Source organism: Ananas comosus, linkage group 23, assembly GCF_001540865.1.
Source record: "Ananas comosus cultivar F153 linkage group 23, ASM154086v1, whole genome shotgun sequence".
NCBI lineage: Eukaryota > Viridiplantae > Streptophyta > Magnoliopsida > Poales > Bromeliaceae > Ananas > Ananas comosus.
Window position 1 is genome coordinate 2,834,732 of NC_033643.1, and position 25,141 is coordinate 2,859,872.

At 35.2% G+C, this 25,141-nt stretch overlaps 1 protein-coding gene across 3 annotated transcripts; it reads right to left on the reverse strand.

Annotated features, from left to right (window-relative positions):
- On the reverse strand, nt 514–22,009 carry LOC109728365 (ABC transporter A family member 1). 3 transcript variants are annotated; one of them, XM_020258755.1, is made up of 40 exons: nt 21,659–22,009; nt 20,687–20,766; nt 20,161–20,332; nt 19,965–20,047; nt 19,432–19,648; nt 18,396–18,625; nt 17,451–17,511; nt 17,266–17,352; nt 16,474–16,706; nt 16,282–16,396; nt 16,114–16,203; nt 14,985–15,205; nt 14,789–14,901; nt 14,600–14,706; nt 14,416–14,478; nt 13,009–13,095; nt 12,772–12,870; nt 12,499–12,683; nt 11,999–12,053; nt 11,830–11,901; nt 8,647–9,357; nt 8,395–8,573; nt 7,663–7,873; nt 7,101–7,184; nt 6,326–6,367; nt 6,144–6,240; nt 5,894–6,021; nt 5,686–5,790; nt 5,202–5,348; nt 3,897–4,160; nt 3,647–3,782; nt 3,414–3,493; nt 3,214–3,321; nt 2,946–3,096; nt 2,369–2,505; nt 2,194–2,268; nt 1,831–2,128; nt 1,388–1,521; nt 1,179–1,237; nt 514–1,082 (listed from the first exon to the last, which is right to left on the reverse strand). In XM_020258755.1, exons 1-40 carry the CDS (start codon nt 21,743–21,745, stop codon nt 1,001–1,003), a joined length of 5,685 nt encoding a protein of 1,894 aa, XP_020114344.1. In that variant the 5' UTR covers nt 21,746–22,009; the 3' UTR covers nt 514–1,000. The 3 variants fall into 3 exon arrangements, with proteins under 3 accessions (XP_020114344.1, XP_020114345.1, XP_020114346.1); XM_020258756.1 differs by lacking the exon at nt 20,687–20,766; XM_020258757.1 differs by lacking the exons at nt 20,687–20,766; nt 21,659–22,009 and having other exon boundaries at nt 19,965–20,050; nt 20,161–20,291.

The following is a 25,141-nucleotide window of genomic DNA, read 5'->3' on the forward strand; positions in this document are numbered from 1 at the left end:
ATGACGATACATTGTTGATATAGCAGTAATGTGATATTATAATTATTCTCCTGTTATCAATCAATCACAATACTGCTATATCACTATCACATCAACAACACATCCTCTAATCAACTAAATTGCACCGTAGGATTTAATTGCAACAATCTAAAACATTTTAAGCTAAATATTGCAATAAATCAAAATTCGAAGGCTAAAGTACCACACACCTTATAAATCAAGGACCAACAGTGCAATTTAGCCCTTTCCATATTACTGCATAGTACCATGTAATATGTTCTCAAGATTGCCACTCTCACACCCAATTTGCAGTCCTGTTATGAAAACCTGCTTTCAGAAACCAACCTGAGAACTTTGAAGAGTCCTGCTATGTAAGTAATTAATTTTCAAACTTGTAGAAAAGATTAACACATTGTATTTTGTCAAGAAAATAGGTTTCATAAGAGACTCAACATATGCTATATTATAAATAGGATAATTCCTAATAAATTCACCACATAACTGATCACCATATAGCAAAGAACTTATCACCACACACAAACAGGGATCTTCATACCATACTTTACACAGTTGTACATTCTTTTCAAAGCCATGTGGCCAAATGTGAAGTTTTTCTTGCCATAATATATTTTCAGGACAAGAATGAAGAAGAGCAATAAATAAATAAATAAATAAAATACAGGCTTATGATACATCCCGAGCTTTGCTTTCTATGGGAGAAATAGGATACAGCAGAGTATTTACAAAATACAGACAAAGTTGAGAGGCATTCAACATTGCCAATATTACATGTGTAATGCTTTGATTTTCTTTTCTTTCTTTTTTTTAACTCTTTTTGCTGATTGATGCTGTATTCTTCTGTACCTTTTCTTTCTATCAAGCGATTAGAGGCCATTTTGCTATATCAAGTTTTCTTCTCGAGCAATGCAGTTATAGAACTTGCGAGGTCAGAAAAAGACCACGGAGTCGGATTTATTTCGTTCTCTTCATCTTGGGCGAATTAGTAAGTAGAAGCAAAATGATTAAATACAGTCTCCAGGGTTGATTGACTGATGCTATATTCTCCTATACCAAGTTTCTCCCTTCACAAAGAGGAATTGCAAAAAGGATATGTTAGGCGAAAGAAATAAAATAAAAATTATTAGATATATTACAGTTCAGTTGCTATTCAATAATACCTGTTATGCTCCACATGCCCAAATATGTCAGCAAGAGAAGAGTCCTCTCCATATGGCAACTGAAATTCAACCAAAGAAACTGGTTTTAGAAAAGGATCTGTAGTGGCAAAACAAAAATGTACTCAAAATTTAGAGGAACAGCTATCTTATTTATGAAGAAGATTGATGCAGATCAATAATGCAAAATTCTGCTTATTGGCTACGTTTACCTGGTATTTAACACTCAACCCATTGCAACCGTGGAATGTAGCCCCGGGAAACGAGGAGAGAACAAAAGAATCAATCAGTGAAAACTTTTGTTTGGCCAACCACCATTCAGCAAATATTCTCAGCGGCACCCCTCCTATTTTCACAAATTAAAAGGGCTGAGAAAAGAGAACTATAATATCACATCTAAAGAAGGTTGCAGGGAAAAAAAAAAAACCAAGCCATAGCAATAAGAAGGTGATGCAATTTCTAAAATGCTCTGATGCAATTTCTAAGAATGTTTTATCAGAAAATCAAAAAAAGCAATTTCTAAAATGCTCTGATGCAATTTCTAAGTGTGTTTTATCAGAAAATCAAACAAAGTTCTGTTTGGGTCTCAGGGAAAATGAAAAACCAAGCGAGAAATAAAAGGAAGCAATAATATGGTGGTTGAAATATTAAGTACCATCTCGAGTAAGTTGCTCAGATATTTGTTCAGCAAACACGCCATCAGTGACCCGTTTGGAACATAAAACTGTTTTGCCACAATCCTCATTGCCAAGCATCCTTGTTATCAAACTCACCATTTCCCGTGTCAAACAGATTTCTGAAACATTTTCCAACAACAAATTTCCATTCCCACCAATACAAGTTTCTAGGTGACTCAATAGGCTTCTTGAATGACTAGGGAAATCAAAGAGAAGTTGTTGAATTGTTCTACAAACAGCATCTATCTCAATTGAGCTGACCTCAGTGGGCTTCACCTGTAAACAAGGAAAACCATTAATATATAGCTTGTCAGATCACAGGGTATAAAGTTAAAAAGTACCTCAAGCTCAAGGTGGTTTCCAAAACGAGTCTTCAGGTGCTGTGGGCTCCCAATGCATCTTAGTCGGCCTCCAACCTTTAAACAATAGATAATTAATGGACAAATAAAAAAAAGGATTCAGATAATCCTTGCACCATATAAGGTTGATTAAGCAGGCCGTGTTTTGATTACATACCATTATGCCGATGCGTGTACAAAGGGCCTGAGCTTCATTCATGCTATGAGTTGTTAGGATAATAGCCGTCTTTCCTCGCCTAGTAGATAAACGAGAGATGACATCCCACATGAACCGCTTCGCTATGGGATCCATACCTGTGAAGGGTAGACAAGAAGAAATAAGAAAAAGTTAACCCAGTATGTTAAAAGGGTAAACTGCTGCCAGTGTTCTTGAACTTTTAATTTGGTTCTCCACCCTCTAATTCTAAAGTCCCCAAATTTTGAATTCCATTGCAATCTTTTCCCTGAATAACTCCTATAAAATAAACAGTGATATTCATCCACAGTTTAAAACTAAGATACTAGGTTTTCTAATGTATGCCATATGAAATTCAAATATTGCTGGCAAATATGGGAAATTGATAATTTTGATTGCAGGGCTACATGTTTCCGTATGTTGAAATTAAAAGATAAACAATTAACAGTAATTAGGTTTTACTTTCTGGTAACAGATAGAGATGTAGATTATAACACGTTACTTACTTCACAACTAGAATAGCAGTGATTTACTGATTTCTAAAGGAGTCTTAGCATACCGGTTGAGGGCTCGTCAAGAATGACTATCGGCGGATTCCCAATCATTGCAATAGCAACAGACAGCTTGCGCTTGTTACCTCCACTTAGTGCATAAGATGGTTTATCAGCATGCTTCCATAGATCGAACTCCACCAACTTCTCTTTGACAACCTAACAAACAGCAGAAAGTTACTAGATCACATGCTGGTGCAGGTTAAAAATTAGAAGCCAACTGAACTAAGCATTTCCGATAAGTGACCAAAAGACTCGGCTAGATGGCCCTCATACATTATTTATGCTGATTTCAGGAACATCCTTTATTCTTGCATAAAGCTCAAGATGCTCGCGAGGCGTCAAAAATTCTAGAAGTGCATCAAACTGTGGGCAGTATCCTATCTGTATAAAAGAAAGGAAATGTGTTCTTTAGGTGGGAAAGAACTGTCCAAAAATAGTAAGTGAAGACAACTGAGAAGGCTATATGTGAATACATGCCGACGAGCAGCTTTTGGATGTAATCTTATGTCATTCCCAAAGATATATGCAGTACCATCTGATGGACACTCTTCGCCTGCAGAAGCCAAACATCATTTGAGATTTTTCTTGTTCTTTCTTCTAAAACAAAAACATTAATAGCACCTTCCACATTTTAGGAAACAAAATTTACCAAGATAAAAAAGCAAAAGATTTGAAGTAATTATGTAAATCAAGCACTAGCATGTACCAGTCAACATGGACAAAGTTGTGGTCTTCCCTGCACCATTTGTTCCTAGAAAGCCAAAGCATTCACCTTCCTGAACAGAGAATGTCAGTGAATCAACGGCTACCTTTGCAGCGTGATTTCCTCTAGCAGGGTACACCTGTAATTCATTAGTTTAATAATCTTAGTTGTTGTAGGACAAGAGGCGAGGCTGGGAAACAAGTGCTAGATGCTATAAAACCAAAGAAATATTTAACCAAAGGGTAAGTGGCACCTTCCGCATATTATGCAAGTAGATTATGGCATTATTAGCAGAACCAGCAAGTATCTTGTTCCTTTCAGCTCGTACATCTTCATCCTCATCAGCTATTGTGACATGAGTCTCATCTTGCGATCCAAGAAGAGGCTGGAGGTGGCTGTCAGTTTTGCCATTTTTAAGAGAGGCAAAATGATGCCACCAGTCTTTAAATGTGGTTAATCTTGGTTTTTCATAAGGCATCAGTTCCAGTCCAATTGTGATAAGAAAATATATTATGCTCTGTTGCAACAGGAGGGAAAAGATGGCAGGATCATTATAAATAAGAAAAGATAATGAATATCTAAAGTAACACTGCAAAGATGTATTATTCAGTTAATAAGGTGAAAGTTTTCCTGAAGTTGTGCTGGTCTCTGGAGTCACATACACATCGACAACTAAATACTCTATTCAGTAAACTGCACCACTAATCCAGAAAATTCTAGCCGAGTTTCACTTTGGTCCTCAAACTTTGAAGTTGAACATTCAACACCCCAAGCTTTTAGCTCAGTTTTTCTTAGGACTCTGTACCCTGAAAGGTCTTTGATCCTTCCACCACTAGCAGTTAAAGTATTCTGATTTTATAAATCCCAAACAAAGATCAAAGTTTGTTTTCTTAAGTTAGAAGCTTAGCCAGATACATGTATCAAACTCTAATACAAAAGGAGTCAAACCACAGCAAGGTCATTCTAAGGTCAATCTTGCTCAATTCAACTACATAAGGTTTTCTCTATTTTCCAGACACACTCCGTTGCTAGTCTCTTCAAGATATCATGTCCTCCGATGACCCCTTGTCTATGTGATGTGCATATAAGATCTAGAACTCTTATTGAATTCCTGTGTCCTAAGAAAATGAAAATCAAGGGCCCAAAAACAAGGGGCCTCAACAGGAGATGTAAAAGAATGACAAATAATGACTAACAAGAGAGGAAAATTGGAAACAGTTTTGATGTTTCGGCCAAAGAACTGTTGACCCTATTAGTCAACTTTCACAATTTGTTAGCAATGAAACTATTTCCAACCCAGTATAATGAAACTTTTTGCCATTTTTTGCATACTCAAGCAATTCTCTGCACATGAAATCAACTAGTAGCATCTCTAGATGAATGACAGGAAAATGAACGAAAAAGAAATAACATAAGTAGCAAAATGCAGCCTGTAGGATGACATCTTCCTTTTCCGGTGCTTTATAACATGCTCTTGTCATTGATTAATGATATTATAAATTAAGGGGACTTGACAAATAACATAAGAAAGTATATTTAATTAGTAGCAAAGGAGAACCTCAGCAACTAAATAGCAGATAGAGGCACCGGTAACATTCCAGTCAAGAACACCACTACCAGTTCCTCGTTTCATATCTTGCCGTCTCAGAGCAAGCGAAGCAAGCCCATCAGTGAAGCAAAATCCAGGGGATAACCTAAATAAAATCTGAAAAAATAATAGGCAGATAGTTAGGAAGAACATGTCATGTGAACATTATTTTACAGGAAATGAGCAAAGATTTCATATGGAGCTCCTTGTGGATGAAAGCATGAGGGGTTGAAATCCTTCTTCTAATTAGCACTGTGTCATCAAACCAACTTTTCCACTAAGTAACATTCAACCAATAAAAAGGTGTAATGCCCTGGTTGGTATGAATTTTGAGAGAGGACATCTGTCCTCCTACATTTCACCTCATGAGATCTTCTACAAGAAGCTCATTGCAGAACTTTTGTTCAGGTCGTACATAATTGCATCAAAAGAAATTGCCAAAGACGAAGCAAACCTTCAGTAAAGAATTAGCACTTTTAGTTGCCTCAACTAGTCCCATAAGGAATGAAATAACCATAAGAATAAGCCCGCTGAAAAAGTGAACCAGCAAAACCACATTCTGCAATAAGAGTTCAAAAGAATGTGAAGAACTTGAAAACAAAAGGGAAAAAATATTAGCATTATGTGTTAGTGAGTCAAAAATTGCCTAAAGGGACAGAAACCTGTGCAGCTGAATGGTCAGAAAAGAAGAATGTAAGACAATAAGTCGATGAGGCAACTGCCAGACCATATTCCAAGAAGAGTACAAGTGTCGGTATGAAACAGTTAGTTCCAATAAATTGATTCAAACCTGCAGGGAGAAAATAAACAATAAGATCTTGAGCATATCCTGCCTTTCAACATATCAACAACAAAAATAGAACCAACAGAATGTGGTCAATAATGCAATCTAAATTAATCTTCATGGCTCACCGAAAATAAAAAATAGTAGCATGGCAAGTGATGTAGGAAATAAGAAACTGATGAAGTCCCATATGTACGTCGAAAGCCAATATGATAATATAGAAACCTAAAAGGCAAGCTGCTGTTTAGTTATAAAGAGAATAGCATATAAGAAGCTACCAAGTTAGTTAAAGATCATCGATTCATTATACCCCACTAATTAGCTGCTGATGCTTTGCCTTGACTTCACGCTCCTACAAAAATATAAAATTAAAAACTTCATCAATCAATGTAACAAGAAAAGATGAAATGAAAAAGATCAGAAACAAAAAGATCCGCAATAGTAATATAGGTTTGTGCTATATGCTCCAGAGGAAAATGTTACGATTCTTTTGACGTTACAAATTGTTCTTGTCACTCCCTGTTTTGGGCACCTAGCGCCTTCTATGCACTAGTGCACAGGGCATGCCGCCGGCACGGCTCGGCACACCCCATTTTATATGTTGGCATGGTCAGTACATGGTTAATGGCACAGGTGGCATGGGCGACAATGCCAGACTATGCTGACTGGCACGACAATCCTTGCCATCTACTATGAAACCTCTTAGCCGCTACTTGCCTGCTACAGCTAATAAAAACCTTTAATGCAACCGTAAAGCTACATTAAGAAATGAGGCACAAGGACAAGAAAGGTCTTTCTTTTTCCACATGACACTTCAATATAAGACCTAGGGTTTCTGTAATTGCAATCTTTTGGGAATAACAGCCATTCTCTTTAGAAGAAATTCTCTTCTACTCTCTCCCTCTCATCGTTGTACTTCTTCATCTCTTGCACGGCTTTACAGATGTGTCACAAAATCACTAACATGATATATAGATTCATTAAGCCATCATAGGATTAACTGGAATAACCAACTGATCAGAAAGTAGTCATGACATCCATGAGATGAACAATCAAATAAAAAATCAAAGTTAAAGAAGAATTACCTTAACAATAGCGACTGCGAATGAGGCAGGGATAAAGGAAAATGCAATGCCAACAATGATTGAAGCAGAGAAGGCATCTAAATCCTACACCCAACGCATAAGCCAATAACAAACAAAAAAAAGGCATGTTAGCATGGAAGTAACAAAATAAAACAAAATGCATTGAGCAAGACAGCAAGTATCTTCAGATAGGAGTCCATATGCATAAAGCATTCGAAATATATATATATATATATATATATATATATATATATATATATATATATATATATATATATATGCAAGTAAAATGATGGCAGTGAAAACAAGTGTATGAACTATGAAGAAACTATGCATGAACAAGCAAAGAGTAATTATTATAAAGGGTTCGGGTAGTAATAACTATGAAATGAATGAATATTAATTTACTATGGTCATCAATGAGTTAAAAAGTAAAAAGAAGAAGCTGCAGTTTACTGACATCAAAACATATACAAACCTTAGGAAATATTGCTGCAGAAGAAAGCTATAACAGGAAGTAATATCAGAAGTTAGCACAATGCTATTAAAGAAAGGTACTTACATGTCGTTGTAATCTCTGTGACTCAGTCATTGGCAATGGGTGGTTACGAGTTCGAATTGTCATATTTTTATCGCCAGTTGCAAGCCTCAAAATCGCAGAATTTACTATATTAATGTAGGTTGGTGCTGAATGTTGACAAGAACTGTTGTGCAACACCGTGTATCCTACACTCCCATCATCATTCTGATCATCCATTACAACAGCACCATACCTGCAAAACAAATAGATAATAATATTGAAAATATCTAGCAGACTTACTGCAGCTTAAGCTAAAACCAGAAGGATAATAACAAATTGTTCTGTAATCTTATTAATCAGTTTCAGCGACATGAATATATTTGCAAAAGTTATATTTGCATAATGACCTTCATTGAGCTATGAATCGTTGCATCTTTTCTCATACCTTTGCCACCACACCCCCCTCCCCCCACTAGGGAAAAAGAACGAGGGACAAGCAAAAGAGAAAACAAGAAAAGAAACGACAGAACTCAACCACCGCCCCAGACAAATACACATGAACATGCAGAACACATTCTCCAATTGTGAGAGCACAGTTTTATCAGAAATTTATCACAAGCAGTTTCAAATTCGATTAAAAACGCAAGTAGTTCTCCACACTACTCCAAAAATGTTTTTGTTAGGTTTTAAATATTTTGCCAGTTTGACAACATGGAAGGAACACATGCATCTCACAACATATCTAGATAATCAAAAGTCCAAATGAAGGCTTACCTTGACTGGTAAGACTCGTTCAAACTAGTAATTAGATATTCACTCATGGAGAGAAGAACAGGACCCAAGCTTGGCCCAGCTGCATCAATAGCATCAGCAAGTGTTTTTTCAGAATCGGGGAACTTGAAAGCCCTTGGTTCTTGCTTTTGAATCCAACCACCTTTTATATTAGCGGCAACCTGTACCATGACAACAGATTATCTAGATAACAGCTTCTCCTCGAGAAAATGAATGGTCAAAAATAGAGCAAACCTGCTTAGCAATAGGCAGAGTGAGATTGAATGGAATCGGACCTCCGCCACCACCCCCGCTTAGTAAAGGATTAAAATATGAAGTCGTAAGGGTCACAGAATCCTGATCAGGATGTGGCTTAAGTCTGAGAAAAAGCAGACCAAACAGCAGAAAGACGGCTGGAATGAACAACTGAAATACAATTGTTCTTCGATCCCTTCGGGCAGAAATTGCCCTTTTCGAGATAAGGGCTTTGGAATGTTTCCACAGTGTAGACTGTGTAAGCATGCCGCAACCGCAGAATTTAGCAGTGAAAAATCCTATGAAACTGCACACTGCAGCAAATATCAAACTGCAACCTTTTCCTACAGCAAAACATAATGATCTGCAAAGTTTCAAATGAAGTTCAAAACATAGTGGTTTTGTATTTGAGGGCTTTAACAGTGCAGGATTAGAAGCTTCGGAAACCAAAGAGTCGGGCGTATTATGAGATATGTGATATTCGGCTGTATCATCATCATCAATGCTTTGCCCAGAGACCTTCATAAATACTTCCTCCAAAGTCGTAACAGAAATACCATAGCTCTGGACGCCAAAAAAGTTATCATTACATACAAAGACATCCTCTGTTTTCATGCCTGGTCTTCTAATGCAGCTTTCAATTTCACGAAACAAGCCCTCGAAAGATGACGAAGCTGAAAGAGGGAGTCTAAAGGAAATTTCTGTACCTACCTGGAAGCCAAAAATAACAAGAGTTTTCAGAGAGAGAGTTGATAATGGATAACTTAGGTCATGGGAGTCGAGAAACTTGAAATTTGCTTAATGCTGTGAAAACGCATAAGCAGAGTGAAGACAACTCTATAAAAGTAACCATGTAAAAAATAGGGACAATTGCCGAGGACTCCCTGCAAGAGTATCAAATAGCAAGAAAATCCATACAAAACTTAAGTGATCAGATTTGCCCCTCCAAAAGTCCCTCTGTCTGCAAATATATCCTTCTATTACAAAAACGTCAATAACCAAGAGTAAGAATAGTTAACCGGTTGTGTTTGAAAAGGTGCGCCTCAGGCGCGCGCCCGGTTGTGTTTGAAAAGAGGCGCGCGCCCGGTTGTGTTTGAAAAGGCGCACCTCAGGCGCGCGCCTCAGTGCCTAGGTGCGAGGCGCGGGTCTCAACGCCACAGGGAGTGAAGCGCGCACCTAAGACGCCCCTCATGATACTTACGTTTAATGTGTCTAGGGTTTGGGTTTTGGGGTTTTGGATTTTTCAATATATTTTAAAATGTTAAGGAATTGAAAAGAAGATTCCTAATTTGAACGCTTTTCTTCTCCTTTTCTCTTGGTCGTTCTCTCTTCCACCCTCTAATGGCAATAAGCAGCCGCTATAAAAAGCAAGAAACAAAAAGCAAGAACCAGCAACAAGCACTTTTAAGTTGAAAGTTGAAATATATTTTTTTTCTTTTTAGTTTGAGAACATATATACATATGATTTAATTACTTTTTTATGATTATTTTGTTTCTGTATGGCTATTTTGAATTTTTTAACGTAAAACATCCATTTAAATTAGCCTTGTTAAGAGTGTTTTATTTTTTTTAGATGTGCGCCTCGCCTTCTTGAGGCGCACGCCTCGCGGTGCGCCTCACGCCTAGGCTCCAAAAGGCCTTAGCGCCTTTTTGCGCCTTGCGCCTTGCGCCTTTTCAAACACTAGGCGGTAAGGGGTAAATGACCTTTTTACCCCTTATATATATAACTCGTATTACAATGTTGAGTCCCGTCATCCTTTTCTCCCCTTTCTTTTAGTCCATGGCGGCAGCAATGGCGTCAAACGCAAGGCCCTCGGCTATAGCGAAGATGAGTATGACACGCAATTGACAACAAAGGCAAGAGAAGAGAGAAGAAGACAGCTTTCTGCAGGTACAAATTTATAAGGACAAAATGGCCATTTCACGCACCCACCATTAAAAAACTAACAGTGGATCAAACGACGGAGACAAATACGAACATATCAAAACTTTCAGAGGGATATATTTGCAAATCATAAAACTATCGAAGGCATAAATCTGATCACTTAAACTTTGTAGGCATTTATCCGCTATTTGACACCTTTGCAAGGAGCCGTATGAAATTAACCCTAAAAATATATATCTACGATCACTAAAAATGAAATAAGAGCTTGCTTTTACAGCTATATGATGAGAAATTCACCAACTTGTGGTAATTCATCTAAACAAGATTGCATGCTTCACAAGAATAATAATCGCAGGTCCAGAAATATATTATTCTTAACTACATGTCTTGGAAGACCATGTGAAATATTAATCAAATAAAAAAAAGATCAACAGAAATAATGTTTACTTAGGTTTAAGAAAAACAAATTAATTTAGTATGTACCAAAAAAGGGTTTGTTTCTTCCCATAACATCAGGAATTTGTTGCGTTCAGGATGAATAACATAAAACATGAGATTAAATCTGAAGTTATGCAAACCTAAAATACAAGGGTACATGAAACCTAAAAACTTCTAAAAGAAGCACCAGCAGAGATCAAGTCAAAAAAAAAAAAGCAAAAAGGACATAATGGTTTGGAATAATGAAGAAATGTTTTTACATTTCATGATAAAATAAAATTAAAATATGCCTGCAACAAATTTACTACCCAAAGATTACTAACTGTGGTTGAGATCACTATTACTCCACTCCTCAACCAACTCAGTACCCTTCCATCATAATCACACCTGCAATTTAATACTTGATTCATACAAAGGCCAAATCAGATGTGTTTGTCGGTCACATTAATGAAGCTGTAGAGTTTACCATCGTATAGTCCAAAAGGACATCATTTCCTAGTAAAATGGAATAAGTAGGGCTAGGAATAGATCTTTTAGCAGAAAATTCAGTTCAGTTGGATATATCATTTATGATAAAAAGGGAAGAACTTCGGGACATAAACTATCTAAGTTTAGATGAAAAGAAAGCGATCCGGGCTTCTATGAAAGTTCAGCAATTGCTTCCAGAGAGGACTTGGATAAATATTCAGTTATATAAGATAGTTTCATGTATCAAAGAAAAAGAAAATGTAGAAACTTGTTAAGTAATGTCTATTACTCATAGCTTCACTTCAATCATTGAAAAAAAATGGAAACAGCATTGAGAAGTTCTCTACTTGTTAAGGAATGAGTAGTTTGATGATAAGGGGAAAGTTACATACATCGGACAACAGTGTTGCTGTTGGGACATGATGATGAACAATCTCCACGACCACAGAGGCAGAAGGAGCATTCTGAAAAAAGTTTTCACAAATATTAGAATCACTACTCAAGGAGAATAATTGAAAAAAAAAAAAAGACAACATGTGGAAAATAAGCTAGAAAAAAGACCTTTACGATAGTAAGCGTATAACCAACCCCGAATCTATGCTTCAAGAAAAGGGAGCTGCAGATCACAGAATATACAGTGAATTAAATAGCAAAAATGAATATTCTAAGTTTAAATTGTTGACACTAGCTGAAATTGCCCGATTGAGACCTCCCAAGCAGAATATGTACTGAAGCCTATACTGCCCTAAATAGTAACGACACAGATGTTGAAATCACAGTGCAGTTATGAGCCATTGGCACTGAGCACGGTACAGTGCTGCGGCAAGTAAATTCCTTGAGTAGCTGATTCAAATTCACACTTTCAAGGGAAAGGGCAACCAAAATACGAGTAGAGACAGACATAGAATAAAGAGACTCATCATATTCACTAAACTAAGATGCACCATGTAGATGAACAATAAAAAATTTGCACCTTCAATAGTACAGAAATTTCTTTTTGAAAAATGTACTGTTGCTGTTATATAGTTGTATCAGATGTTAGACAAACTAAGAATTTAGACCTTCCACAGCACCTCAGGTGACCATTAGCCATAATAGCTATTCGATCACCCAAAACATCAGCTTCATCCATGGAGTGTGTTGTCAACAATATTACTCTTCCCTTCTTAATCTTCTTTATTAACTGCCATGTTGATCGCATCGAGTATGGATCCATTCCACTAGTTGGTTCATCAAGGATGATTACCTGAATATTAAAAATAAAAATTGCAGCTGAATAACATGGCAAGAAGAGTAAAAAGAAGCATAGAAAAGTAGATGAAGTTCAGCTAGACCTTGCTATTTCCAATAAGCGCAATACCAAGAGACAATTTCCTCTTCATTCCCCCAGAAAGAGAGCCAACAACTGTATTAATTTTGTCTGACAAACCAACCTGATCCCAGCCAAGCAGAAAATACAGATTAGATCCCGGAAAGTTGCGTGAAATCATTGTGAAGATTCAGAATGTAAAGGTGTCAATTTTGTCTGATAACTAATCTTTAATGGTTCGTGAAGACATTAAGATGCTCACCTCATCAATCATTTCAGTCACTGCCCTCTCCAAGCAGTTTTCTTCAACACCTTTGAGAATAGCAAATATTTCCATATGCTCTTTGACCTAGAAGAAATCCAGTTGAATGGTAAGATAGCAATATCTATATCAATAAATGAGAAGGTTAGAAAAAAAAAATTGCACAAGAACCAATTGTAGGACCAAACTATATATACATATATATAGAAAGACAGTTGAACTAGGATATTATTAATTGTATATGAATAGTGGTTACTATCCGCTTTTCCACCCTTGGATTATTACTATTCCACCAACCCCCACTAAACCCTAGGCAGCCAAGGGTGCAAAAGTGGATAGTAAACACTATTTCCGTATTATTAATAGTATTCTAGCACAACTCTCTCTCTCTCTCTCTCTCTCTCTCTCTCTCTCTCTCTATATATATATATATACACACACACACACACACACACACACACACACACATATATATATAGAGAGAGAGAGAGGCCTTCATACTTTTAAAGTTATAGAAGCATTTGCTATATATGTGCATGTTGTGATAAACTAAAACAGTGAAAAATAATAGCAAACAAAGTGAGCGCATAAAGAGTTAGGATGACCCCAAATATAGTTAAAGAGGGTCGAAACTCAAAAGAAACCTAGATGTTCTTTTCCCTGTATGCAAGAGGGGTCCGATACTAATATGAAGATAAGCATTCACATAAGATTCTGAGCTGCAGCTTATAGTCATATGTCCTATGCATATCTCATTAAAATTATTTACTAACCTCTTAACTCTTCAAACATTCCATCAGAAACATTTTTAATTGGTAGGGTCAATAATTTAATATCCATTTGTAATTCAGTTTTATCAAAATATATTCTGTCTACACAGTCCCAAATATTAAACAAGCTCTTGAAGGACTTGCAATGAAGTTAAAAACGTGATCTCGCCATACAGTTTGAATAGTTCAACAATGCCAATAATGACCAAAATGACAAAAATATAAGCCATTAGTATTTACTAGTAATAAAGCTTTACACGCCCAATTATATATGTATGTAGTCTGGCTAGGTGATGTTGCCATTGATGCTACAGGAACATGGACCATTTTATAATAATAGAATGTCACACATGAATTAGCAAATATATAATGAAGAAAAAATCGGCAGCTGCCTCAGCAATAACTTAGGTTCTTTATTTATTCTCATCCTCTAGGAAAATAGCACGATAATAACATGGTTCATACTAGAAATTTATTAAATGAATCATAGCAAAATAACTGTGCTTAACATGAGGAGGGAGAAGTAAAAAATGATTACAACATATATCACCTCCTGTAAGCTATGTCAATGCGTGCTCGATGAAACAAGTAGCCTGATTATAAATGAACACAAAAAGATGGTCTAGTTTATGCTTACTGTTAGTTCTGCAAAAAGTACATCATTTTGAGGGCAGACACCTAATGTCTTCCGTATCTCATCCTACAAGAAAGAATGATTATTTAGAAATTGACAATGCAAACCACAAAAACTTAGTTACTTACGATGGGAAATTTGTAAAGATGAAGATAAAGCAACAACTAAGAATCTGCAAGGGACTTGCCATGTGCGTCCTTATACTCTTGCCAAAAATTACTGCATCACCAGATGTCGGTGGAAGAAGACCAACAAGCATTGAAATAGTCGTGCTTTTTCCAGCACCATTATGGCCTACAAAAGAAAAGGAAAATCTTAGAAACTCAATAAGAGAATTATGATCAAAAGCAAACTTGCAATAAAAAAGCAAGCATACCTAGAAGAGCAAGTATCTGATTTTCAAATAGAGTAAGATGAAGTGAGTTGACCGCACAACAGACTCTCTTCTTTGTCGTGTAGATTTTACGCAAATTCCGGATGTGAACACAACTAGAAAACAGAGAAAAACATTATATGGCCCAATCTTCTTCTAGGAAAAAAAAACAATTTGTCTATGAGGTTGCAGCATATACCGGCCATCAAGTTCCTGCTGTTTCATATCCAAACTTATTGGCTCAACGGAAGGCGCAGAGAAAACTTGATTAGAAGAGTGCACCTTGCCTTCTAATAATTGATCACTACTTATAGATCCCAGGCTCTCAGAATAACAGTCAAATGTTTTCCTTCTCTGCCAGTATACCCTTGTAAACAGAAAGTTCCACGGATAACGAACTCCATACTCTCTAGGAAGAACCTGATTACGAGGAAAATTTATAACAATGGGACGAAGAAGATCACAAGAAAAAGGAAAATGACCATCAGTGACAGATGATCTAGTTTTATGAGGCTCTATCAAATTGAAGAGTAAAAGAAGACCCAAATAATCATCAGATTAAGGTGTGAGATATAAAACAACTATTCTTTAGATAACAAAAAGTCTAAATGATATGATAGAGAGAAACTATCTTTAGGAAGTATTTGACGGCTAAAGCAGAGCGACGTGATAGAAAAGAAAATCGAAAAATGAACTAATTATATAAAGACATACTATCTCGTCTACGAGCCTAACACTCAGCATGTTTATTCTTCTACTCAGCAGTTATAAATATTGAGGTATTAAAGGGAGATATGACCATTGAATTGACAACAGCTAAGTTATCCCCATTAGGTGCACTAAAATATTCCAGAGTGAACTGGCTAATTGTATACTTTATTGCATGGCATGAGGGTGAAGCCGCTGAGCTTTTGCATGACATGAAGGTGAAGCCACTGAGCTTCACACCCATTCTATTTTACATGCAGTGCCCTAAGGTTGTTGCAGCAGATACGTATGTGGATGTATATGCACTAAATATCTTGGATACTAAATCTCATTAAAACATGTGACACAAAATAGAAACTCAAATGCACAAAAAAAAATATATTCTATAATAAAAAAGAATAAGATAAGCATTTTACAATTTTCGACCTCAGAAGCGGATAAGAAGCCCTTATTAAACTAATAAGAGAAGCTAGTGTTTGTAGAGATACAATGATACCTACAATGATACCTATAGACCATAGAACCACTACCTAAGCAAGTAACAATCTAAGAGAAGCAGAATAACTAAGCCACGCAAAACTGTTCCCCATGCCAATTCAAAAAAGAAGCAACTCAATTACCTTATCAAGGTAGAGAGCAATGAAGCAATAGAGAATAGCATCAACCACCATCATCGCAAGACATACCAAAAAATTTACTCCAGATGAGGCCTGCAGTTTTTATTTATTCCTCAGAATATAATCTGGAATTGCAGTGACCTAGATTCCAATATTATGAAAATCAACTACCTGCCACATATTTGTCCACCGAAGTCCAACATGAGCACGCTCATAATCAGCAAAATTCACTGTCCCAAGAGCAAAGGCAGTGGGGGAAAGCAAAGAAGCCAAGATCTTCCATATCCTATCACAAAAGACACATTAATGCATTATGCATCATGAAGTTTAGTCCAATGCAATTCAAAACAAATTAATACTAACATTGGAACAGCCGGGTCATTGACCGAGTAGTAAGGAAAGAAAGCCCCAAGGAAAGACAAAGTGCCAACCGCTGCTGCTGTCTTTGCTCGAGAAAAGAATGTGGAGATAAAAAATGAAAGCATGACTGCACTTATCCCAAACAAGAAGAAATACATGAAGACTATTGATTTATCGCTGTATAGAAAAAGGCTGCTCATTGTGCACACTGTAATGACTGCTGAAGATATTGCAAACTACAAAACAAAGAGGAAAAGTATAGTGAGATATGACAACCTGTGTTAATGAGAAATTTACATATATAACTTGGTGTCCTATAGTTACGGCTCATGAGTACGCTATCCATATAATGCTACTGATGTTGATCAATGGGAAAAACGCCAGGATATATAATGAGGACACATAAACGATTTGCACTGCTAGCTTTCCTTACTGCAGAAAAACAGGCAGTATTATTCTATGACAAATATCAGCTCAAGAAGTACACGTCTATGCATCATAAAAGAATTAACAAATATTAACATAACATGAAATAAAATGGTGGCAGTAAGACTGCTAGAAACAAATTGCCAGTTTGTTGGCCATTCTTTTCCTTTTTTATCACACTCAATGCATAAGAAGAAGAACTTCAAACAAAATAATTTCTCCTTTGTGGGCAGTGACACAGTGTAAGAGTTTTAGATCATAATGAGCAATGCTGATCTTCAATTTTCTGGCTTTCATTAGAAACTTCAGAAGAACATTGTCTAATGCCTGAAAACAAATGAAATATGTAGTCAGATGATCAGTAAGTACCTGTAAAGAATACGTAATAAACCAGGAAAGGTAAAATATTTCATCTTTAAGACCCATCATGTGCAGGCCTTCTTTGATCTTTTGCTCCTGATACAGTAAAAATCAGCAAAATAATCATTCTTCAAGATAATGAAGAGTGTAACGTTAAATTAATATATTACCAAGATACATTGCAACTACTGCACCTTTTCATAGACAGAATTGCTGATTAGACGAGATATTGGATAGAGAAATCCCAAAAGATATCTGCTTCAATTGGAAAATTAATCAGAAAGCCCGACAACTGTAAATTATGGCAAACAGCCTTACACTAGCTAAGGAAAACAAAATTCTATTCATGACATTATTTAATTAGAAACAACAAAACAGGAACTGTGCAGATACTAGGAGAAAAAGTCATTTTATAAGAAAATACAGAAGAACGAAAAGGACGTACAGAAAATACAAAAAAGAAGAGTTAAGAATGAACAGAGAAACATAATAGTTGAATGTTAACTGAGCCCCTATTTCACCATTAAATACATCAGACGCCCATTACACAAGTTAATGAATGATGAATATTTGGTAATAACAATTTTAACCCAGTTATGTGGAATGAACTGCAAAAAAAGAGTACAAAAACATGCTAAATTAAGCTTAAAATTCTATGCACTACATGTCAAGCTAATTTGACAAAGGAGATCTCATTTTTTTCCTGGATACAAGCCTAGCTATAGCCAATCAACAACTTAAACAAGTCCTCTCCAAATTTAGTTCCCATATTTCAGCAATAGGATGCGATGGACATGTCAATTAGTTACTTTCCTCCTTTATTTACTAAGTTCCCTACACTACCTTGAAAAGAAAAATTCTTCCAAACCTTTCTTTTCTAAATTTCTTTCAGTTCATAATTACATTCCAACTAAATAACATCCTATGTCCATCGCAATTCTCTCATGTAGAGAAAATTAAGGGCTTTCCCCAATAAATCTGGGACAGTTCCCTAATTTCAAATCACCAAGTACGTTAGACTTACGAAGAATAACATACATCTTTGATAATGATATTTACAAAAGCAATAATTTGCAGCTAAAAGTTTCCTCAAGGAAAATGAGTTCAAAGAAACTCAGAGAGAATGGGATTGCACTTACAGTACTCCCATGACATCCTTTACGATGGACTGAAACTCATCATCTGTGTATTCACGAGTAGGAAATGGAGCTATACTGATGTTTGCAGGGAAAAACCGTGTCCAAGAAGAGCCAACATCAGACTGAACTACAGATGAATGAGACTGCCGTAGCTCTCTAATCTCTGCAGTAATATTATTTCCAGTTTGCTGTGCCATAAGTATTACTAATGAGTCCACAACTTGCTGCAGCTGCGAGAAATGAAGAAGAGATCAAAATAAGTGAAGGGATAGCAAAGTCAAGTTATTAAAGGAATATCTTATAAAACCACATTAACGGACAGTTGAAAAATCTTATACCATTAATAAAAGATAGTTGAGCCATTTATATATGGGGCAATTGCTTATATACCCCTGAAAAGTTTCCGACTTTTCGATTTACCCCTCTTAGAAGGCTAATATTGAAAATACCCTTTCTACGTTCCAACCTATTTCTAATATACCCATAGAGTTAAAATCTGTTAATTAACTCTGTTATCTCTGTAAAATTACTATTTTGCCCTTTCAAATATACCCTTCCACCATCACTGACTTTCTTATTTGCCCTTAAAGTCAGGGGCGCAAAAAGTATTTTGATTTTTGGTCTTTTCCAATATACCCCTCTACCATCACCAATATTTCTTATTTGCCCTTAAGTTAAGGGTAAAATTGGCATTTTAATTTTTTTTAACAATGGTACATATTTTACTCACGTTTAACCCAAGTTAACTTAACAGGAGATAACTGCAGGGGTATTTTGCAATAACGGTGGAACATATGAGGGGTATTTTAGAAAGAAAAAAAAAGTAGGGGTAAATCGGATATTTTCAAACGTATAAGGGGTATATAGGCAATTATCCCTTATATTATAAAATATCCCAAAGTCGAATGAAGAGTATCAAAGAGTAAAAGATGACGGCAGAAGAGTTATTAATGTTCAAAAACTGTGTTCGAAATAACTAGTGTCTCCTAAGGGATGAAGATATGCAGCTAAAAGAGAGAGGGAAAAGAACTCATACAGTTAAGAAGCCACTAAAACCATATTGAAGAGTTGGTACAATATTCATGCCTAGTTCCAAGTCATTGAGATAAGGTCCATTTACATCCATGATGGTTTTAACATCAGGAAAGCCTGAGAAAGCCCAGGTGTGATTGAGGCGTATGCTGTAGTCAAATAATTTAGGACCCTGCCCATGAAACACAATAGCTCCTCTAATCTTGGGATTTGACAAGTTCCTGAACAAAAAGATTAGCATTAATCTGTGCACCAATATCCACATTTGCAAAATTCACATTTTTAACTGATATGTCCTTGTCGAGCTACCCACCCTAAGAGACAAAGGAAGACTAATGGAACGAAATAACTCTTTAAGTGGGAAAAAAAAATGTGTGTAATGCAAACTTTAACATGCACTTAAAAATTATCACGCAACTGCATAGATAACATGCAGATGCCGATAAGGTGCAAAGGATCAACAGAAGATAGTACCTACTTAGTTAACTGAACAGTAATCCTCAGAAATGTGAAGCGAATAGGAGAAACAAAACTTACTTGGTGTGATCATTAATGCCATATAGATCCGAGCGTATGTAACTCTCAAGGTCCAACTCATCCTTGTATATTCTTCCGACCATCTACTACCAGAGAAAAAATGACCACCAAAGGTATAGGTTGAAGCAGCAAATAAAAATTCAGCATTTAACTATGACAATTAACTATTTGTACGTATTCTTAAAATAAATTGTACCTTCAGCAGTGGAAATTTTAAAGTAAGCACATCCACCATCGACCTAGTCTCATACGAGTCGGGCACGAAAGCCAAATGTTCACCATTTGCAAACATCAGCTTCAGTATGCTATCAAAACTCAGAGATATCTCGCTCTTGCCCACTTCAACAAACATGCCCTTCTTGATATACCTGATCATTGAATCGAAAGACAACAGATAAAAAACCTCTCGAGAAAATCGGCTTGTAACTCAAATTCTCTACGTTCCTTTCTGAAACTGTGAGACTGCGAGACTGCCACTGCACAGCTCAACTCAGAACGGCGTAAAAACATTATGTTCAGGTCCCACCCCATGGTAATGTAAGATATTTACGAATCGGAAAATCTACAATGTTTCCATCACTTTAATAAGCGCCATATGCCCTTGCCATATCAAATAGCAAATATTAAGCATGTGCGCAGCGTTATAAATCAAATCAGTGAAACAAACAAATCTAAAGAAGGGTTATACTCAAATGACTCCAAATATATTCCAAAAAACGTACGCTTGCACGGGATGAATCTGCGTGTCGACCCTCGTGCGGATGCCGATCAGCATAAGCATTACAATCGTTGGCAGCAGAATCTGATAACAGAGCATAATGTAACACAAACCATTCGATAAAAACTAAAAGTTTCACCAAAAACAAAAAAGGGAAAACTGTATAGAACTTACCTAAACTATCACCTATTTGGATTTGACTACGTAACCTTTAAAAATTTTGATTTTACTATCTGGCCTATTTTAATTTATTTAACTTGAGGCAACTAGTGACTCTTTAACTTCAAGTTTTAAATACGTTTATCTTTACGGGTTTAGTCAATATATTTTGCGCAATTTATATAACTATAAATTCATTATAGCAAGCAATTAGCTTAAATTTCGTTTCCGAAGAGCCACCAAATCACTGAAACAAATTGAAAGATTGGATTCTAAAATGAAAAAATTAAAAAGATGGATAGTTGAATCAAAACGGTCTATTGTTGAGCTAAGTTTTATATATTTTTACCAAAATAGGAAAAAAAAAAAAGTAAAAACATACAAAACTTACCTAAACTATAGACCATTTTGATTTAGCTACCCGACCTTTCAAAATTTTAATTTTACTATCCAACATTTCAATTTGCTTGATTCAAGTAAGTCACCGACACTTTAACTTCAAAATTTAAGCTAATTACTTACTTAAAGAATTTATGTTATAGTTGCGAGTATTACATAAAATATATACTAATTAAATAAATTCAAATTTTGAAGTTGAATTAAAATAAACTGAAAGATTGGGTAGTAAAATTAAAATTTTGAAAAGTTGGATAGCCAAATCAAAATGATTTGATCTATAGTTCGGGTAAGTTTTACATATTTTTACCACAAAAAGAAAATATATATATACACATCCATACACACAAACTCTCTCCGCTTACAAATAACAAAGGGATCAGTGATCAGTGAGGAGAAATGAATAAATATAGATTAATACCTCGGTACAGGTAGTGAACGGGTGGCGAATTTTGAGGAGCCAGTTCTTGCGGAGCATGGCGCGCAGCTGCCGCTGCGTCGGCCCCATCTCTTTCCTCCAATTTTTTGCGCAAATTTTCACAAATTAGTAATTGAGCACTGCATTCGAAAAGGGAGGAAAAAAAACAAAACCCTAGAGGGAGATCAAAGAGGAAGCGGAGAGGAACAAAGGTTGGGAAAGGAGGCGAGAGAGGTGGAGGGGGTTGGGCGAGGAGGAAAATGATAAAAGCCGGAGAGTGCAGGTGGGGTCGGGGAAACAGTAACAGGCGCCGCCCGCGTGACTGCGCGAGCGGAGTTGGCGCGCCGGCGTGGCGGGCGGTGACCCACAGGGTCGGGGGAAATAAGGAGAAACTGTTGCCTGCACGCGGCGTACGGCGTATAGGGAGTCCCGCTGGGATACTATGGATGGCGCAAGCGTTTTGTGCTATCAAATTTTTCACCGTTAGATTTAATTTTTGACTATTTTTATCCCTTAGATTATACTATTAAATTAATAACTTACACAATCCTAGGAGACCCACATCATTCTAATCGTATATTTTCTCATCCAAAGATTTAAAATCTAATAGCACCAATAGCTTGGTGCTATTGATAGTATTCCAGTCTAGTTTGCCATATAGGTTTCTGTTGAATTCTCATAAAAATTATTGGGTAAACTTCAAATACCACCCCTATGATTTCACACTTTCTCACTTTAGTACCCTATGGTTTAAAATATATCAAGTTAGTGCTCTATGGTTTTATTTTTATCTTTTCGTCAGTTTTTCTATTAATTTTTCATTAAATTATTATATACAAAAAATTTCAGATACATCACCTAGGTTTATTGAATATTCACTTTAGTACCCTTTAGTTTTAACTTTGTCACCGATTTAATAAAAAAAAAATAGTGGATTGATAATAAAAAGATAAAAATGAAATCATAAGACACTAAATTGATACTCTTTAAACCGCATGGGTGGTTTTCGAAGTTTTTCCTAAAAATTATTTTTTCTATGACTCCGACTACTATACTCTTATGAGTACGATCGCCCTTGTACTCATAAGTCGTTTTCGATGATACAGCTTTCGAGTCGACCATTCATACCATTAAACATCATGTAGAGCATTTAAAACTTCTAAAAAACAAATTTCATAATTTTTTGATATCATTCACCTTACAATCAAAAGATCTCAAAATTGACAATTTTTAACGGCCGGTATGTGATACTTGCTAGTTAACGGCGTAAAAGAATCAAAATTTGTTGAATTTTTGATAAAAAATTTTATTCACTACCTAGATAAAGATCAATAACTTTGATCTTAAATTGAAGGATCCTATCATCCTTTTTTAGTACGTCGTTCGATTTTGACCGTTCATTTGATGCCCACTTAATGGACTTTATTATGATTTCGAAAAATTACGAAATTTATTTTCTAGAAGTTTCAGATACTCTAGATCATATTTAACGGAATGGATTCTCGATTCGAAAGCTCCATCATCGAAAACAACTTATGAGTACGAAGGGCTATATAATTATAAGAGCATAGTAGCCCTACTCTATTTGTACTATTTATTCCTAGTGTAAACTTTAAATACCACCCCTATAGTTTTACACTTTCCCACTTTAGTATCCTGTAGTTTAGAGTGTATTAATTTTGTATCCTGTGGTTTTATTTTTCTCTTTTCGTTAGCTCCTCCGTCAACATTCGTTAAATTATATACAAAAAATTTCAGATACCCCACCTAGGTTTATAAAATATTCACTTAGTACCTTTAATGTTTAATTTTGTCACTGATTTAACGAAAAAAAAATAGTTAGAAAAATAAAACCATAGGGTACTAAATTAATAAACTTTAAATCACAAGGTATTAAAATAAAAAATGCGAAACTACATGAGTGGTATTTGAAGTTTTTTCTTATTTTTATGTATCATGGATACTTTTATAAGCCTCGCGTATCTGTGTCGAACACACGCTTGTCCGAGTCGGACTCGTGTCCAATGTTGACACTTCTTGAACGCGCATTTAATGCCGATCCATAAAACATATAATTAAAAAATATATATACATATTTTTATTTATTTTTTACGCATATATAATTTAAGATGATAAATATTTTAGGTTTTTTTATGAATGCATATAAAGTTTTTAGACAATATAAATAAATTATATATAATGGAGAACCTTTTTTTCAAAATATATGAATTCAATGAAATTTTTGTTACCTTTCATTCGTACGAGAAATATGATAATATTTTATCAAAATTAATATTTTATATATAATAAATATATATTATTATATTAATAATATTATATTTTATTAGCGGTGTCTGAGTCTCAATTTTTTAAAAACTATCAAGTTGTCATGTCTGCGTCATATCGTATTTCGTGTCCCGTGTCAGTGTTTGTGACGTCTAGATTGATTTATATAACTGTCAAATTAAAGTTTTTTTAGTTATGCTGTTTATTTAGCACAATGTGACTAATATAAAAAATAAAAAGTTCGAAAGATTTTTTTTCATTTTAATTCTTTAAAAAATTTATAATTTATTAAATGATTCTATAAAAAATTATTTAGCCAAATAATTTTTTTGTCCAATTCAGCTAAAGGTGAAATAACAATATGAAGAAGGTCAATCATTTACCGTATTCATAAGTTGATGAATCATTTATCATCTTTTTCCCAGCAAAGAAATTGTAAATAATTTATTGTTTCATTCTATTTTTTATATATAATTCTAACAGCTATATAAAATTCCAATAAATCATATATAATCCTAAAACTTACAAAATCTTAACAACCTATTCATATAATTTTAACAATTAAACAAAAATTCTAATAATTTATGTACAATCCTAACAACCTCAAAAAAATTCTCATAATCTATAAAAAAAATGATAACCATTGAAAATGATGAATGATTTACCGTTTTCTAAATACGGTGAATGCATGATTCACCACGTTCCTCATTTTTGTTCAGCATGGTACTAAGTTGATAAAAGAATGGTTAATTGGATAAATAAAATTTTTAAAGGATCATTTGGCAAATTAAAATTTTTTATAGGATTATTATAAAAAAATGTCCGAGTTGAAAATTATAATTATTATTGTAATTGAATTTAACCTAGGATGGACTGAAACCAATTATGGAGAAAAAATGTGAGAAAAAATATAATAAAATATTAGCATTTCACATTTTTAGTTTTTATATCGTTTACTTTTTATCAAACAAACAATAGAATTAGAGTAACTTAAGTTTCACACAATATATATATATACAGATAGCGAAAGAAATAAATTTTTATCTGAACTCTAGTTTACTCGAAAGTCTAATTTAATCTGAATTTCACTTTTAGTCAAACAAAGCGGCTCATACATTTTACTCACCATACCAAAAATTTAAGAAAATTGCTATTTTTACCCTTTGTTATTGTGTGTACATCTTACATCTATTGATAGTA